A 19,115-nucleotide genomic window follows, 5' to 3' on the forward strand; every position below is an offset into this window, starting at 1 on the left:
CTGTTCCCTTCGTCGGAAGAATCGAGAACCAGTGGGCACAGATTTAAGATGCTCGATCAAAGAAAGAATTGCATTCTTTTATCACATTGCTTGTGGGAGCTTCCTGTGCACTAATTGGCTGTTGTGTTTCCTATATTACAGTGGTGACTGCGTTTCAAAAATATTTAATTGACTGTAAAGCACTTTGGGGATCCCTGAGCTTGTGAAAGATGCTATATGAATTCTTCTCAGATTCACGAGATTGTGGGTTCAGTTCTCACTTCAGAGACTTGAATGTTAACCTTCCAATGCAGTCTTGAAGGAGTGCCGCACTGCTGGATGAGATAATGAACCGTTCATCAGATGAGATATTAAACCAAGAGCGTGCTTCTCTCTGAGGTGGACACAAAATTGTAAAATTGTTTACTATTTACATAGATGATTTGGAATTGGGGACCAAGTGTAGTGTGTCAAAGTTTGCAGATAACACTAAGATGAGTGTCAGAGCAAAGTGTGCAGAGGACACTGAAAGTCTGCAAAGGGATATAGATAGTCTAAGTGAGAAGGCAAGGGTCTGGCAGATGGAGTACAATGTTGGTAAATGTGAGGTCATCCATTTTGGTAGGAACAACAGCAAAATGGACTATTATTTAAATAGTAAAAAATTGCAGCATGCTGCTGTGCAGAGGGACCTGGGTGTCCTTGTGCATGAATCACAGAAAGTTGGTTTGCAGATGCGGCAGGTAATTAAGAAGGCAAATAGAATTTTGTCCTTCATTACTAGAGGGATAGAGTTTAAAAACAGGGAGGTTAAGTTGCAGTTGTATAAGGTGCTGGTGAGGCCACACCTGGAGTACTGTGTACAGTTTTAGTTTCCTTACTTGAGAAAGGATATACTGGCACTGGAGGGGGTGCAGAGGAGATTCACTAGTTTGATTCCAGAGTTGAGAGGGTTGGCTTATGAGGAGAGATTGAGTAGACTGGGACTATACCCATTGGAATTCAGAAGAACGAGGGGAGATCTTATGGAAGCATATAATATTATGAAGGGAATAGATAAGATAGAAGCAGGAAAGTTGTTTCCACTGGCCGATGAAACCAGAACTAGGGGACATGACCTCAAAATAAGGGGGAGCAGATTTAGGACTGAGTTGAGGAGGAACTTCTTCACCCAAGGGGTTGTGAATCTGTGGAATTCCCTGCCCAGTGAAGCAGTTGAGGCTACCTCATTGAATGTTTTTAATGCAAGGATAGATAAATTTTTGAACAGTAAAGGAATTAGGAGTATGGTGAGCAGTGGACTTGAGTCCACGAAAAGATCAGCCATGATCTTATTGAATGGTGGAACAGGCTCAAGGGGCCAAATGACCTACTCCTGCTCCTAGTTCATATGTTCTTCGACACTCCCATGGCATGGTTTTGAAGAGCCAGGGAGTTAACTCAGTGTCCGACCAAATATTTATCACTCAATCACAAAAATAGAAGATCTTGTTTTTACAACAGTGCTGATTGTGGGAGCTTGCTCTGCGCAAATTGGTGGCAGCACTTCCTACATCACAGCAGCATCTGCATTTCAGAAATTACTGCATTAACCATAACTTTGGAACACCTCACTGTGCTCCTAAAAGTCACTATACAAATGCAAGATTTTCCAAACTCATAGAAACATACATACTTAAAATAAATAAAGGGTGTATCTTCTAGGTAAAGGAAAATTCTGCAGATTAAAGCTTGATGGAAAACTGCATTTGTCAATTCAAAACATCACTTTAAGTGAACTATTAAAAAGTTGTTCATTCACTACTGCTAACTGGGCAATGTAATCTGGGTCTAACATGGAATTTCGCATCACAACACGGCATTATGGACCATGGTAATGACTTGTTAACATATGCAAAGCATTTCTGTTATTGCTTTGTATTCTAAGTAGCTTTGAAATGAGGTTACAGCACCTGCCCTTTTCATCTCCACAGTATGTCAGGGAGAAGCAGGATTACTAATCCCTGACCACTGTGCAGACTTTTTGGGTTCAAAGATGTATTTTGAGTTGAATAATTTTGGGCTGGGTCACCCCATGACACAAAGTCCCCTCTGTCTGTACTTCTCTTTGCTGTGTGATTTTGTGTATACAGGTTTAAATAAAGTTAGGTATCAGGTAAATTTAAAAGCATGTGTCTTTTTTCCGCACTGTGTGAATGCACTGAGTTGCTGATGCTCTGAACTTTGTCATTAGTTATCCCACTCCTTTAAGAAATTAAATGAAACTTTTAAAGACTGTTCCTTCATTCAGGGAAGTCAATGTTGAATGCATTAGAGATGGAGCACCAAAAAAATGTTTCTGGATTTCATGTTGCACTGATCTTGCAGGAAATTATTAAAGGTTTTGACAGAGTAAATAAGGAGAGCCAGTTTCAACTGACAGCTGGGCCAGTAGCCAGATGATTCCCCTCAAAGCCTTTTAATGGCACCGAGTGAGTTGTTGTTTAGAGAGCTGGTGCAAACATGATGGGCTGAATGGCCTCCTTCATTCACAATTCTGTTTTTCTGTGGCTCAATGGTGAACTGTTTTCAAGACACCTCTGAAGTGTATACTTTTCTGTAACCAACTGCGGAGAGCAACCTTTTCAGATGAGAAGGCCATCTCATGGAATCTTGCAGCATTGTAAGAGGCCATTCAGCACATTGCTCCTGGGCTAGCTCTTTCAGTTAGCTTTACAACTCGCTGCATAAAACATTCTCCTCACCCCCACTCTGGTTCTTTTGCCAATTATCTTAAATTTGCGACACACACCATGTTCTGGATAATTACATTGATATCCCAACTTTGAAACTTGGGTTGCTAATGGTGACATTTCACCCTTCCAAAGCTTCTGTGCCTAGCAATTTAGTGTTGGTGTGGCTTTTATCATATAGCCGCATCTTGGTCTCTCAATTCTCTCATACCTTCTGCCCCTCAAGGACCACACCTTATTCCAACCTCTCAAACTCGTTATTTCCTCATTCACCACCATTAACTTGACTCTGAGTTTGAGAGATCCTCCATTAGCCACCCAATGAACTGACTTCTCAATTTCCATTTCAGCTCAACGGAATTCAGCTCCCTTCCAGCTTCCTTGGACTTCTTCCCCTTTGTAAACTCTGATTCACAGCCACCCTCCTGACCATTCTGTAACCCTAGCCCCTCTACTTCCCCGGCTTTACCACAGACAGGGGCATCCATCACTCAAACCAGCCTCCCATCCATTGACTCTGTCTACACTTCCCACTGCTTCGGCAAAGCAGCCAGCATAATCAAGGACCCCAGGCACCTCGGACATTCTCTCTTCCACCTTTTTCTGTAGGGAAAAAGATACAGAAGTCTGAGGTCACGTACCAACCGACTCAAGAACAGCTTCTCCCCTGCTGCCATCAGACTTTTGAATGGACCTACCCCGCACTAAGTTGATCTTTCTCTATACCCCAGCTATGACTGTGACACTACATTCTGCACTCTCTCCTTTCCTTCTCCATGAACGGTATGCTTTGTCTGTATAGCGCGCAAGAAACAATACTTTTCACTGTATGTTAATACATGTGACAATAATAAATCAAATCAAATCGAACATCCACAATTGCTTCTGTCATCACATTCACCCTCTTATCCACATGTGACCATCCTTCATTCCCTATCCACTGCCCTATCCACAGGCACTCTATATACACTTTCAAAATCCCCACTGTGTAGCTGTGACCCTCAAGCTCCCAGGATAATTTTATAGTTGTCAATCTGCTCAACCATTCCTTCACCTCCACCTTTGATGCCCTTGTCCCGAATGATACCTTTACTCTCTCCTATTCTGGTCGGTTCCCTGGTACAAGCCCAATCTGCAATCCGTAAACGCAAGATGTGCAGGCTTGAGGACATCTGGTCCACAATTGGTTTAATCATCCAACGTCAGATCCTGATGGACCACATCAAGCACAAATGATTCCTCACTCTCTTCCAAACCTACCCTCTACACTAACATCCACCTGGAGTGCAAAAAGTGTTTCTTAGCTCCATCACTAACCATTTCCTCAATTCCCTCGCCTCTCCTCCCTCCCCTGCTCTCTCCCCTTAATCCTCAAGCAGCTGCTTAGCCCATTCTCCTAGCACTGGGCTCACATCTTTCCCGTGTTTCTCTGTTCTGTCTTTGCAAACTAACATCCCAATTCCAATCTTCCTAAACGAAACTAATTGGATAGTTCTGTTAAAGAGCTGACATGGGCATGATGGGCTGAATGGCCTCCTTCTGGGCTGTATCCTTCTGGGAATATAGGAATTAACTTTCACATTGGAACTAGGTTTGGACATTCAAAGTTATTAATCTCTTTGCAAAAATTGCCTTTGTACTGACATTACAAGAATGAAGGACTTTGCAAATCAAGCTGCTATATATTCATTGACCAGATGAGGGCAGCAGTGAGTGGAGTCCGCAGCCCCTGAGTAGGGTCCCTTGTTCAGAGAAGATAAACTGTATTAAGTACAGCTGTTCAAATGGGTTATTAAGTTTGGTAAGTATATTTGAAATTAGTTTAGATGAAATAGTTGATACATTTGAAAATCTGCAAAAGAAAAGCTGCCATTATGTCACCTTGCTGTTAAGTGACAACATAAACTTGTCTCCAATGGTCTTGAATAGTTGGACCAGTGCTCAAGGGAAGGCAGCCCCCCTCGGAAGGACATCCTAGTAAGGAGTCAAGCTCAGGGTCAGGAAAATAAAGTAAAACCTGTTGTTACATGATTCAAACTGTTGTGCACATTATTATCTGCAGTTCTGTATCGTACACTTTGCCACTGCATTTACTAGTGTTATATCTGGCAGTCAGATCTAAAATTTAAAGTTAATTTATTAACATTACAAGCAGACTTACATGAACACTGCAATGACGTTACTGTGAAAATCCTTTTGTGTCTCTGTGTGCTTTGTTTGGGAGCAGATATCCACTCCATCTGACGAAGGAGCAGCGCTCCCGAAAGCTAATGGCATTTGCTACCAAATAAACCTGTTGGACTTTAACCTGGTGTTGTTAAAATTCTTCCAATGGTCGCAGCCAGAAGACAACAACTGGATTTCAAGAAAAGCAAAATACTGTGGATCTGGAAATCTGAAATAAAACAGAAAATGCTGGATAAACTCAGCAAGTCTGGCAGAATCTGTGGAGAAAGAAACAGAGTTAACGTTTCAGATCTAAACTGTCCTTCTCAGAGCTGAAGCAAGGCAGAAATGTACAGATATTGGGCCTGATTTTACCATTTTCATTCCAAGTGCTGAATCTGGGCGTAATGCAGAAGCGACTTAGAAATCTGCTTTCAGGCGCCCCCATACGCTCTCAGCCATCTCCAGTCCCATTCGTGCTGTGGGCGGGGCTTAGCACGGCCGAAACGATCGGAGCTCTGAACTGCTCATGCGCAGTTAAAAAAAAATTGAAAAAGCGCGCCCGTATCAGATCGCTCCCGAGCCGCAGAAAGCGGAGAAAGCGGCCCGGGAGCGACAAGCGGGAGCGATGGTGCACACACACATCACTGTCCCCCTTATCCACCCCCCACTACCCACACACATCACTGTCCCCCTTATCCACCCCCCCACTACCCACACACATCACTGTCCCCCTTATCCACCCCCCCACTACACACACACATCACTGTCCCCCTTATCCACCCCCCCACTACCCACACACATCACTGTCCCCCTTATCCACCCCCCCACTACCCACACACATCACTGTCCCCCTTATCCACCCCCCCACTACCCACACACATCACTGTCCCCCTTATCCACCCCCCACTACCCACACACATCACTGTCCCCCTTATCCACCCCCCCACTACCCACACACATCACTGTCCCCCTTATCCACCCCCCCACTACCCACACACATCACTGTCCCCCTTATCCACCCCCCCACTACACACACACATCACTGTCCCCCTTATCCACCCCCCCACTACCCACACACATCACTGTCCCCCTTATCCACCCCCCCACTACCCACACACATCACTGTCCCCCTTATCCACCCCCCCCACTACCCACACACATCACTGTCCCCCTTATCCACCCCCCCACTACCCACACACATCACTGTCCCCCTTATCCACCCCCCACTACCCACACACATCACTGTCCCCCTTATCCACCACCCCCACTACCCACACACATCATTGTCCCCCTTATCCACCCCCCCCCCACTACCCACACACATCATTGTCCCCCTTATCCACCCCCCCCGCTACCCACACACATCACTGTCCCCCTTATCCACCCCCCCACTACCCACACACATCACTGTCCCCCTTATCCACCCCCACTACCCATACACATCACTGTCCCCCTTATCCACCCCCCCACTACCCACAAACATCACTGTCCCCCTTATCCACCCCCCACTACCCACACACATCACTGTCCCCCTTATCCACCCCCCACTACCCACACACATCACTGTCCCCTTATCCACCCCCACTACCCACACACATCACTTTCCCCCTTATCCAACCCCCACTACCCACACACATCACTGTCCCCCTTATCAACCACCCCCACTACCCACACACATCACTGTCCCCCACCCCCCCACACATCACTGTCCCCACCCCCCCGCTACCCACACACATCAGTGTCCCCCTTATCCACCCCCCCCCACTACCCAGACTGATCGCCACCCCTATCCCCTCCCCTCCCCACCGATCACCCACAGAGTGGCAGCGGATCCCCCTGCCCCCCCACCAGAGATCCATCTGGCCCCCTCCCCACCCCCCACCAGAGATCCATCTGCCCCCCCCCCCCCCACCAGTGAGTGATCGGGCCTCCCCCCCGTCAAGATACATCTTACCCGCCTCCCTCCTCCCCCCCCCCCCCCCCCCGCCTCCAGACAATGATCTGACCTCACTCCCCCCCCCCCCCACCCCCGCTGACAACGAACTGGCTTCACTCCCCCTACCAGAGAATGGTCTGGCCTCACTCCCCCCTCCCCTCCAGAGGAACATCTGACCCGCCTCCTCCTCCCGCCCCACCAGACAACGATCAGCCCTCCCCCCCACCACCAGACAACGGTCGGCCCTCTCGCCCCCCGCCCCCCCCAGAGATACATCTGACCCGCCTCCTCCTCCTCCCCCCCCAACCAGACAACGATCTGGCCTCACCACCCTCTTCCCCCCACCAACCAGAGAATGATCTGACCCACCTCCCTCCTCTCCCCCACCACTGATCTGAGTCAGAGAGCCGTTGGAAACACTGAACGTGCCCTTCAGAAGCTGGAGCGTCCTTTTCAGACTTTCATTTAGCAGGTCCATTACGGCACGGTTCCGGATCGGCAAACGCGATGGTAAAGGGGGAAATGCTGATAAAGTTGGGCGGGCAGTTCATTAATTCAATTTAAATGCATGCAAATGCATTTAAATCGTCGTTGCACCCGTTTTGGGCGCGAACCGAATCGCCGCCATTCCTGGGTTTCAGTAAAGTGGCAATCTGCGCGGATGCGGGTGCGGATCGCGATAATGGCCTCTCACCCGACTTTACCACGTTTTCGCGCCTGGAAACGGGCGCAAGGCAATGGTAAAATAGGGCCCATAGTGTGAAAGGGGGCAGAGGAGCAGAATATACACAAGACATAGATGGGGGCAAAGTAGATGTGGACAAATTTGTTCTGGACATAAGACTTGATTTTAGTAGTCACTTCGTACAGAATGTAAATATAGTTGAAAAAGAGACATGTTGCCAAAACCTTTCATCTTGCACTCATCAGGACAAATGCAAAAATGCCAAATTTCAAATGATCACAACAATTTATATCACAAGAGAAAAGGGTGCTGATTGGTTGGCAAGTTAAGTCTGGATAGCTGAGGTATTGCCAAGGAGAACTATAGGCTCTAAGCTCAGGGATAATTTAGAACACATTCCTTCCATTTGCAGAGAGTGGATCCCTGTGTAAAGTGTATGTCACTTTGAGCAACTGTAAATGATCCACATTACAAACTCAACTGAATTTTTAAAGTTGGTTGTTAGTGTAATTATTAGCACACTTAGGAGTGTTAAGCAAGTGTTGTCCAATCACATTGAACAGTAAACATTGTTTTGTGTTTTTCAAGTGTGGTCTGTACTCTGCCTATTATGAACAACTGAAGGAAATGTTTGAACCTATCAGCATCCATCTGTGCTTTCTCCTCTAAGACTTTGTTTAAATCTCGCAACAACTGAGAGGCGAGCATTTCTTGCCACTGCTTCCTTTTCTACTTGAGACAACTGGGAAGTAGGTTAGATCCTCAGATCAGATACTGCCAGAGCTGCAAGGTTCATAGGAACTTATGGCACAGAAAGAGGCCATTCAGTCCATCATGCTGGTTCTTGGGAAGAGCATACAGGCTTTCTCCCACATCTTCACTTTTTGCTTGTAATCCTGTACGTGATTCATCCTCAAGTACTATTCTAACTCCATTTTAAGATATTGCTATTGGGGGGAATTCTCCCATCCTGCCCACCATGGGAGCCGTAGCGGGCGGGGAGTGGACCATGCAAAGATCCATTGACCTCGGGTGGGATTTTCCGGTTTCAGGGTGAGTGCAGCCAGAGAATTCCACCCATACAGTGTTATATATGGAATGTTTGCTTGGAAGGTGCACACATTTGCTGAATGCTCAGCAGTCAGAAGGTGCTCAGAAACTGTCCCCGCTAAATGGCTGTTAAAAAAAAAATTAAAGGTAATGTATGTTGAAATAAACAAGTTCTGCACGATTAAAAAAAAACCCCAGAGAGAACACTGTGTACACCTGTTTCCACGTTTGCTGTTTTTGGTAAGTCTGGGGAAGCAGTCTTCTTAACTCAGTCTTAAGCACATCAGCGCCTCTACTTTCTCAGAAGATTAAGGAAATTTGGCATGTCAGCTACGACTCTCACCAACTTTTACAGATGCACCATAGAAAGCATCCTTTCTGGTTGTATCACAGCTTGGTATGTCTCCTGCTCTGCCCAAGACCGTAAGAAACTACAAAAGGTCGTGAATGTAGTCCAATCCATCACGCAAACCAGCCTCCCATCCATTGACTCTGTCTACACTTCCCGCTGCCTCGGCAAAGCAGCCAGCATAATTAAGGATCCCACGCACCCCAGACATTCTCTCTTCCATCTTCTTCCGTCGGGAAAAAGATACAAAAGTCTGAGGTCACGTACCAACTGACTCAAGAACAGCTTCTTCCCTGCTGCTGTCAGACTTTTGAATGGACTTACCTTGCATTAAGTTGATCTTTCTCTACACCCTAGCTATGACAGTAACACTACATTCTGCACTCTCTCCTTTCCTTCTCTATGAACGGTATGTTTTGTCTGCAGAGCGCGCAATAAACAATACTTTTCACTGTATACTAATGCATGTGACAATAATAAAGCAAATCAATTTCCAGCAAAGACCTTTCTGTAGTCGAGACCCTACCTTTCCCTCCTGCTGCTCATAACTATTATATCATTTTGCCTGTCCTTTTCACATTTCAACAATTGTCTTTCTAAGCTTGGGTTCCTTCATTGTGTGTCCAAACACAAACATTCATTCAAAACATAGGACACTAATGTTTGGTGAAGCCACATTAAATTCCTTTTTCCCTAGCATTCTGGAAGAGGAGCTAAGCACATCTTCAGCGGGTAAACACAGCAGAGATTTCACAGCGAGAACTTCCAACAGCTCAGAAGGACTGTCAGCTTTTGCTGCAAAACGTTAACATTATTCAGGAGTGTCATTCACACCCTGGCATAGTCAGACCACAGTTCATGCCCCTGTAAATGAGATAGGACCTTAACCAAGTAAAACACAAACGGACGTCCCAGTTACTTATTCTGACAATCTGTTACAAAACATCACCGCAATGAGAGAGGTTTCAGTAGGTTGGCCAGACAGACAGTTGACCTGGATACACAGAGTATTTGTACCCACTTTCCACTGCCTCGCAGACTGAGGAAACTCAGCACAGTAGGAACCAAATTGACAAACCGGTTAGTCTGTGGGGCAGAGTGCTACACTAAGCAACACGCTGTCAAATATATGCCCTGCAACAACAGTGACAAGAATTTAAGACAGGCTGAAAGGTAGAAATCTGCTACAACAGTAGCAGCCAACATGTCCAGGGGCAGGCAAGCCTCTAAAAAGTGATCAGAATATTCCAAATGTCCTCCCATCCATTGACTCTGTCTACACTTCCCGCTGCCTCAGCAAAGCAGCCAGCATAATTAAGGACCCCACGCAGCCCGGACATTCTCTCTTCCACCTTCTTCCGTCAGGAAAAAAATACAAAAGTCTGAGGTCACGTACCAACCAACTCAAGAACAGCTTCTTCCCTGCTGCTATCAGACTTTTGAATGGACTTACCTCGCATTAAGTTGATCTTTCTCTACACCCTAGCTATGACTGTAACACTACATTCTGCACTCTCTCCTTTCCTTCTCTATGAACGGTATGTTTTGTCTGTATAGCGCTCAAGAAACAATACTTTTCACTGTATGTTAATATATGTGACAATAATAAATCAAATCAAAAGCATGAAAGCATCTAAAGATGATCAGGTACGAATTGCTCTAATAGTAGAAACAGATTATTTAGATGACTGCTGTAGAAATGTTACGTTCCCAAACAGAAAGTTTACCTAAATGACTAGGTGATTCAAGGCTATAGATATGCTAAACTCTACAAAAGGAAAGAATTTGAGATACGTAGACAGCCGACTCTTGAATTCAAAATAACAGGAGAGGAAACAGTATAACTGTTGCCCCCCTCAGAAGCAGAGGCGCCAGTCCACACATCACAGCCAGAAGCTGTCCATAACTCAAGAGTCAGGATGCTAGGACCCATTTCACAGCCAGGGGGTCCTGTAACACCTTTTACTTCTCAGAGATGTTATAGCGTTGCAACGGCATTGTAGAAAATCTTCATAAAGGCAGATTAAACATCTTTACTGGACCAGGAAAAGACGTTTCCCAAACTTGTTCATCAGCCCTGTATTGTGCAGTAACTATAATCTGGATTTGACTTATAGATTTACTTAATTTGGATATTGTTTGGGAAAGGAGAAGTCTTACTGAGTTCAGGGATCATAGATATATTTTGGAACAAGGGATAATTTCTACATAAACTGTGTGTGTGTTTAGTTATTCAAATACTGAAGCATCCTAGAGTATTGTAGCCCTTTTCGTGGTGTATTTTTCTTGTCTTTTATGTTAATAAATATTCCTTATATGACGACTGGGCTGGTATCTCACGATATTTTACATGACTCCTCACAATATTCCAAAAACACTATACACCATCAGGAACCGGTGTTTCAAGTTGGGGCACCCTCCCAGGTAATATCAGCGTGGTTCGTGACAATAGTTACTCACTGGAAAACTGGTGAGGCACAGTTTAGGAAATTTAGCAGGCACTGATTTGGGGCTCATACATCAAAGACAACAAGAGGTGTGATTGACATTTTTAATCCCAGGATTTTTCTGTTTATTTTTCAGTGTGGTTTGTCACTCATCAATGATCAGGAAAACACAGCTGTGCCCATTTGGATGGGGGTTGGGGCGGGGGTGGGGGGGGTGGAGAAGGGGCAAAGGGCCATTCGGGAATTCCCCAGGGTTTGGTTGAAATGGGTGGATACCCAAGAGGTCTGGTTATAAAGAGGCATCTCATAAACTTGGGTCAATGCCCCATGTGGATCATAATCAGCCACACTTAGAATATACTGAATATTTTAAACAGTAATAGCCTCAGATGGATACAATTCCGAACCCATTATATACTAACACATTCTGTACAGCATATCCACAGTGCATAACCTTTGATTTGACATTGTTGTCACATGCACTAACACACAGTGAAAAGTGTTGTTTCTTGCACGCTATACAGAACATACCATTCACAGAGAAGGAAACGAGAGAGTGCAGAATGTAGTGTTACAGTCATAGCTAGGGTGCAGAGAATGATCAACTTAATGCAAAGTAAGTTCATTCAAAAGTCCGATGGCAGCAGGGAAGAAGCTGTTCTTGAGTCGGTTGGTATGCGACCTCAGATGTTTGTATCTTTTTCCCGACGGAAGAAGGTGGAAGAGAGAATGTCCGGAGTGCGTGGGGTTTTTAATTATGCTGGCTGCTTTGCCGAGGCAGCGGGAAGTGTAGACAGAGTCAATGGATGGGAGGCTGGTTTGCGTGATGGACAGAATGAAAAATTAACAGAGGATTTTTCACAAAAAGCAGAAGAACTCTTTAGATTTTGAGAGCATCTTCATAAAATATGCCACAAAAAAAAACAGGAGTTGGGTGAAGACCAGAGAGGAGGAGGTTATGCCAGATCCCAATCCCATGCGGCCCCAGAGGTTTCATACCTTTAAAGTTCAAATTGTAGTTTGTACTTTGCTGAATACAGTCAGTTGCACATTAGAATGTCTGTTACATGAATCAGTTTACTTTAGTGATAGAGACAATAGATAAACCAGGAAGGGGTAAAATATGGAAAAGGAAAAGGTGCATTTTTTCCCAAAGGCAAACGTTCTTGGGGCGATTCTCCCAAAGAAATTCTAAGTGTTGAATTTGCATGAAAACGGGAGTAAATCATGCTGGTTTTTTTCAGCGGGAGTTTCAAAATTAATTTCCCACTCTGCGCAATGCAGAGTGCCCTAGCGCTAAAAATCAGTGGGCGGGGCCTATTCACACCCGAGAGGCCGGCAGCATAGCGCTGAGCGCGCCCACTGCTCATGCGCCGATCTGTCAGCGCTGAGATCGATGCACGTGCAGTAGCCCCGCACTGCCGGCCTCCCGACTGCTGGCCCGCCCCGCAACCCCGCATTGCTGCCCCTCCGACCCTCACATGGTCCGATTGCTGGCGCCCCGGATGTATCCGGAACAGCCTTGACCCAACCCCCATCTCCCCGGCACCCACCGAGAAGCCCATTAAACAGCCTCCACCTGAGTCTCCCAGCCCGCTGCACCTTGTGCACAGTGTCTATATCCAGCTGTTTCCCCTGTTGTTTTCCAATCCTATCTGTTTCTTTAAATTGTAGAATTCCGTTCACGAATAAATATATCTTTTTTTAAAAAATGAATAAGTTAACATTTTAATCTGAAGTATAAAAACATTCAGTCGCACAATATTTACAAAATAATTCCAATCCACAACTTTCACCGGTGGAACATTATTCTGAGCAGGAAGTTGAAGGCCTGATTAATGCAATTTCTAAACGTCGGGTCAGTATGGGGAAATTCAGTCTTCAAACTGTCTTCCTACTTCATTATTTTACAAATCAAAGGAGAACCTTTACCACAATAAAGCCTTCACCTGGTCAGCTCCAGGTGCTGCAGTTAGTAATCCTCTGGACAAAGAGAATTAACCACTGAAGTCCCCTTTTCCATGTAGTTCATTTGTTGCAATATTGCTTCTCTTTTATCCCCTCAGCCATTGTGTTGCAGCCGTGCTCAGTGTATCTGGATAACTTCATCCCAGTCGCCGATAGGCCAAATGCCATTTTCTTGCACGTTCGCTGGTGAGCTTTTCCAATCCCAGCTGGTCACAGGGGTTTCCCAGTTCTTGCCATAGTTTGCTTCCACGTACGGGAGTGTTTTGCAGGGGACTCGTACTTTCAGTTCCAGGAATTCAGTCCAGCACAGGGTAAATTTAGGAAATATGTATCTGCAAAAACAATTTGGTAAGAAAATTAAGAAACCAGATTAAGCAAACATAGTAACATCAGTAGAAAATTGTGCAAAATGATAAAAGCAATGCAAACACACACCGGGCGATCGCGGTAGAACACCTCTGCAAGCATGGTCCCGTACAGTCATTTTAACTCTCCACCTTGCTCCAACTCTTTTCCATCCGCGCTCAATGAAACTCAATGTAAACTTGAGAAACAGCAACTCATCTTTTAACTGGGCACTTCATAGGCTTCTGGACTCAACATCAAGTCCAACAATTTTAGACTGCAATCTCTGCTCCCATTTTGTCAGTTGTGATTCTCTGCTTTTCCTCCTCTCTCGTTTCATTTACTTTGCCTTGATCGGCAAGGCCGGAATATTCCCACCACCAGTGGGATTTTCCCATTCCGCTGTTGTGAACAGCGATTTGGCTGGGTTCCAAATTCTGTGATCTTGCTGAAGCGGGAGCTTGGCGTAAACGGCCCAACTATTTAGGATCCCGATATTCACACTTCCTCGAGTTTCTTTACTTGTCCCATTACCACTCCCTATGACCCTGCACCATCGCTCCTTAGGCCATTTAATGCCACAGGCTTTAAACATTAACTCTGTTTGTCTTTCCACAGATGCTGACAGACCTGCTGAATATTTCCACCATTTTCTGTTCTTATTTCAGATTTCCCGCAGTAGTTTGTGTTGTTTTGAGCTATAAAATCAACATTTAGACCATAAGACATAGGAGCAGAATTAGGCCACTCGGCCCATCGACTTTGCTCCGCCATTCAATCATGGCTGATATTTTTCTCATCCCCATTCTCCTGCCTTTTCCCCATAACCCCTGATCCCCTTATTAATCAAGATCCCATCTATTTCTGTCTTAAAGACACTCAATAACCTGGTCTCCACAGCCTTCTGCGGCAAAGAGTTCCACAGGTTCACTACTCTCTGGCTGAAGAAATTCCTCCTCATCTCTGTTTTAAAGGATCGTCCCTTTAGCCTGAGGTTGTGCCCTCTGGTTCTAGTTTTTCCTACTAGTGGAAACATCCTCTCCACGTCCACTCTATCCAGGCCTCGCAGTATCCTGTAAGTTTCAATAAGATCCCCTCTCGTCCTTCTAAACTCCAACAAGTACAGACCCAGAGTCTTCAACCATTCCTCATACAACAAGCTCTTCATTCCAGGGATCTTTCTTGTGAACCTCCTCTGGACCCTTTCCAAGGCCAGCACATCCTTCCTTAGATATGGGGCCCAAAATTGCTTACAATACTCCAATTTAGTTTCATTCATTTTTAAAAATAATTTTCTCATTTATCAAAAAGCAATGTGATACTCCAGCACTCACCAGTGTCTGTGAATCAACTATTTTAACTTGATCCTACACAGCAACCAGTTATTTTGTAACTTCCTCCTGCAATTTAGCATGGTCCATCCACCTAACCCGCACATCACTGGGGTGTGGGAGGAAACCGGAGCACCCGGAGGAAACCCACTCAGACCCAACGGGGAGAATGTGCAGACTCCGCACAGACGGTGACCCAAGCCGGAATCAAACCCGGGTCCCTGGCGCTGTCAGGCAGTAGTGCTAACTGCTGTGACACCATGCTGCCCCTGGTAAATGTATATTATATGTAAGAGATAGCTTCGAGTAGCGGTGCACATTCACACATGACCTTGATAGAGGTGCACCTAACAAAATTAATTCTGCACATGGATAGGAAACATTGGGCAGAACATTGATCACAAGTTGGAAGTAAATAAATATTGGTGGCAGCATACTTGAATTTTTTGCCAGTTTTGACCTGGGTTCCTCCATTCCACATGTAATCATCCTCTTCGTAGAAAAAGAAGATATCCAACTTCACATCCGCTGCCTGAAAGGAAAGCTCCAGACTGTCATCTTCCTGAAACAAAACAGAATATAAAAAGATCGGACTGAATTCATTTTAGCTTTTGTAATAGTTTGATGAGATTAGGGTTAAACAAGATTCTGCCTTTCTTTAACTAATGGGTGAGGTACTGTCGTCTGATTCAAGCCCAGTTGAAATAGATTAGGATTGAGACTCCAAAAAATGGTTTTGGGGACGTGTTTATGAGATGTTTTCCTGGACATACTGAAGTGGACAACTTGGCCTGAACTGCCCTCACGCCAGAAAGGAACAGAAGCTTTTCTACAGAAAACCAAACTCTGAAATATCAGCAGAACAAAGCAACGGGTGAAAGGACAGGGAGGTATTTACCCTTTTAATGGACAAGTTAACTTTAAGTTCTTGCTGAAACGTGTTGTTTACGTACTGCTGACCCAGAGGGATCTTTTTCCCCTCCGAGAGTTTCCAGGGAGCGTGTGACCATAGATCATTTTCCACAGCCGACTGCCACAACATCTGAGTAAAAGCTTTTCCCTCCAATCCCAGCAAAATGAAGAGGTTCTCCCAACGGCAAGAAAATTAAACTTTGCCTCCAACAAATTCTTTTACACACACCATTAATAACTTTAACTGCCGACATTATTGAAATACAAAAACTGAAAATGCTGGAAAATCTGAGATATTAAAATATAATTTTGTTGGCTGTTACTGCTGCCTGGTTATTAACATGATATGGGCTTATGTCATATGTTCCAGAAGAGGCGTGAAACATTGAAACTCTGACGATGCATCTCTCTCTCTCGCACTCAATCAAACATACAGCACACAAACAGGAACTAAAGCATTACAGACCAATTAAATAATCTAAATGCTGTGTTTGCAACAGAATTTGTGCATCAGGGTTCACAGAATGGGCCGGACTGTACTGGAGAAACTTCATAAAATCACTTTTAACAGTCAATTCATTTATTTGCCAGAATTATGGCCAAAAAAATTCTAAGTCCCCAATTTGTGGGAAAATGGGAGTACATCCAGCTTTTTTTAAGAAATGTGATTTCCAGAATGAATCTCCAGCAGTCTGTGCTTCACAGAGTGCCAAAGTGAGATTCACTCTGGAAATCAGTGGGCAGGGTCTATTCCCACCGAGAGGCCGGCAGAATAACACTGAGTGGGCCACTGCTCATTCGCTGATCTGTCAGCGCGGAGAGCGGCGCATGTGTATTGCCAACCTCCAGGTCGCTGGCCAGCCCCCTACCCCCTGATCACTGGCCTCCCTGGGTCAGCCCCAATACCGCCATCCCCTCCCTCACCAGCCAGCCCGGATCTCCCGATAACCCCTCACCCCAGGCAGCCATGACCCCCAGCCCCCCACCCCCCAGACAAGCCTGACCCCCAAGCAGCCCCGACCAACCCCCATCTGTATGGCCAGCCCAGATCACTGTCCTCCCTCCCTCTGCGTGTGATCGCTGTGCAACATAGCAGTGGGATCCACCCCCCTTTCCCCACTAATTACCCCAATAGGCCCTGCCCCTAATAGGCAATGCCCCTCTGACCCCGCCTCCTTGGTATTACCTGATGCCTGGTGGGCAGTGCCAGTTTGCCCCTTGGGCAGTGCCAGGCTGGCACTGCCCAAGGGACACCCCTCCCTCCTTACCCCCGACCTCCCGGGGGCGGCCTCAATGGCCTCTCTTCACTCCAGCGGGGTCAGATTGCCAGTTCCCTGTTAGTTGGAGCAGTAGTAAATCACACTGGAGTTGGGGGGGCGGGTGGCAGGTGAGACGCTAACGGATCCACTAATGAAATTGAAATCCCAATTTTCCAATATTGTACTCAGCTCCTCCCTGATTTCCAGTGTGGAGCTGGTTACTCTGGAATTTTTAGCCACGGAGGTGCGTGGAGGTCTTGATGTCCAGCAGGGAGTCGGCGAAACAGCCTCCACTGTCTTCCAGCCTGCTGTGCTGCTCAAGCAATGCAGTGGGCTGGGAGAATCTACATTACTGTTATTTTACTTAGGGTATTTTCAAATTTACTAATTGGTGTATACGGGGAAACAACATGGCCACTTGAAGATTTGTCTAGTTTTATAGTGGTTAACATTGGTTGGTTTGTACAGATTGCTCTATCAAAGCTTTGTCCTAATTTTATAATGACGGCAGGTGAGCTAACCGCTCACAGAACAGAATTTGTGACCATTTTTAAATCATCAAGTTTAAATAATACTTGAGCCAATCACGTGGTTTGTGTCTTCAGGAACTCCTGACTGTAACCGATTCCAGTAGATGCAAAGCATTTAATCATTAACATAAAACATTCAATTATTGAAGAAATATACAATGCATGACGATGCAGCAAAGCATGCAGATGACTCACTTTGCCAAACTTATGTTTTAGTGGGAGTCCTGCCCTCTGGAACGCTGTGGTAATGTCAGCCTTATAATCCTTAATCAATATTCCCAAATCCACATCTTTACTGTATGGGATGATGTTACATTGTCTGAACCACCCTAGAAAGATCAGAAAGAAACATTTGGGGCAACATTTATCCTCCTCAGCTTGCACTACTAAAGTGCAAAATATCAAACCATTTGTAACAAACAACATCAACAGACCACGTTTGGACTTGATGTCACTTCATAGAAGAATCAGAGAATCCCTACAGTGCACAGGGAGGTAATTAATCCCAGGGGGTCTGCACTGACTCTCTGACCTACACACCTTTGGACACTAAGGGGCAATTTAGCATGGCCAATCTAGCTAACCTACACATCTTTGGACTGTGGGAGGAAACTGGAGCACCCGGAGGAAATCCACGCAGACACGGGGAGAACGTGCAAACTCCACAAGACAGTGACCCAAGCTGGGAATCAAACCCAGGTCCCTGGCGCTGTGAGGCAGTGGTGCTAACCACTGTGCCATCGTGCCGCCCCAAGCAACTTATTTTGTTTCTGAGCTCAACATCACTTTCCAAAAAGTTTGCAATAATCAAGACATCACTTCCTTTCTGAAAGGAGGGAAAGTAATAACCTCAGAATTTTACCAACCACAATAACTTTGGAAAAAACCCAACAGATCCCCGGTTCCACTGGAAGTGCTATCTGTAAACTAGCAATATGTTGTTTTTTCCATTATAATAGCAAAAATTGGAAATCGGGGGTGGGGCCAGAGGGGGCTGGGGCCTCTTGGGGGCGATCGGTGGGGGTAGGACAGGATCCCGCTGCCACTCCGCATTCGCGATCGGTGGCAGAGGGAGGGAAGAGGTGATCGGGGCTGGTCATCCAGGTGGGGGGTGAGGGGTCGGGACTGCCCGGCAGTGGAGGGATGGTTGGGACTGCCCAGGGGGAGGTCTGGCCAGCGATCGGGAAGCCAGCAGTGCAGGCTACTGTGCATGCACTGATCTCCATGCTGACAGATCAACGCATGCGCAGTGACCCGCTCAGCGCTCTGCTGCCGGCCTCTCCAGAGGGAATAGGCCCCGCTTCCTGATTTCCAGCGGGAATCACGCTTGGGCTCTCTGCAGTATTCCGACTGCGGGAGATTCATTTGAAAATCCCGCTTAAAAAACCAGCGGGAGTTACTCCCGTTTTCACGCCAATTGGGA

The 19,115-nt window shown here is 45.8% G+C and overlaps 1 protein-coding gene across 4 annotated transcripts in view; it reads right to left on the bottom strand.

Moving 5' to 3' along the window:
- Positions 1-13,053: 13,053 nt before the first annotated feature.
- fktn (fukutin) overlaps positions 13,054-19,115 on the bottom strand; it is a 28,707-nt gene continuing 22,645 nt past the window's right edge. For all 4 annotated transcript variants that reach the window (XM_078213925.1, XM_078213926.1, XM_078213929.1 and 1 more), the window contains 3 exons: positions 17,888-18,021; positions 15,429-15,553; positions 13,054-13,647 (listed from right to left, as the gene is read on the bottom strand). In XM_078213925.1, the coding sequence (XP_078070051.1) occupies positions 13,434-13,647; positions 15,429-15,553; positions 17,888-18,021 (473 nt within the window). In that variant the 3' untranslated portion in view covers positions 13,054-13,433. The remainder of the gene's footprint in view (positions 13,648-15,428; positions 15,554-17,887; positions 18,022-19,115) is intronic.

This window comes from Mustelus asterias, chromosome 6, assembly GCF_964213995.1.
Source record: "Mustelus asterias chromosome 6, sMusAst1.hap1.1, whole genome shotgun sequence".
NCBI classification, from domain to species: Eukaryota; Metazoa; Chordata; class Chondrichthyes; order Carcharhiniformes; family Triakidae; genus Mustelus; species Mustelus asterias.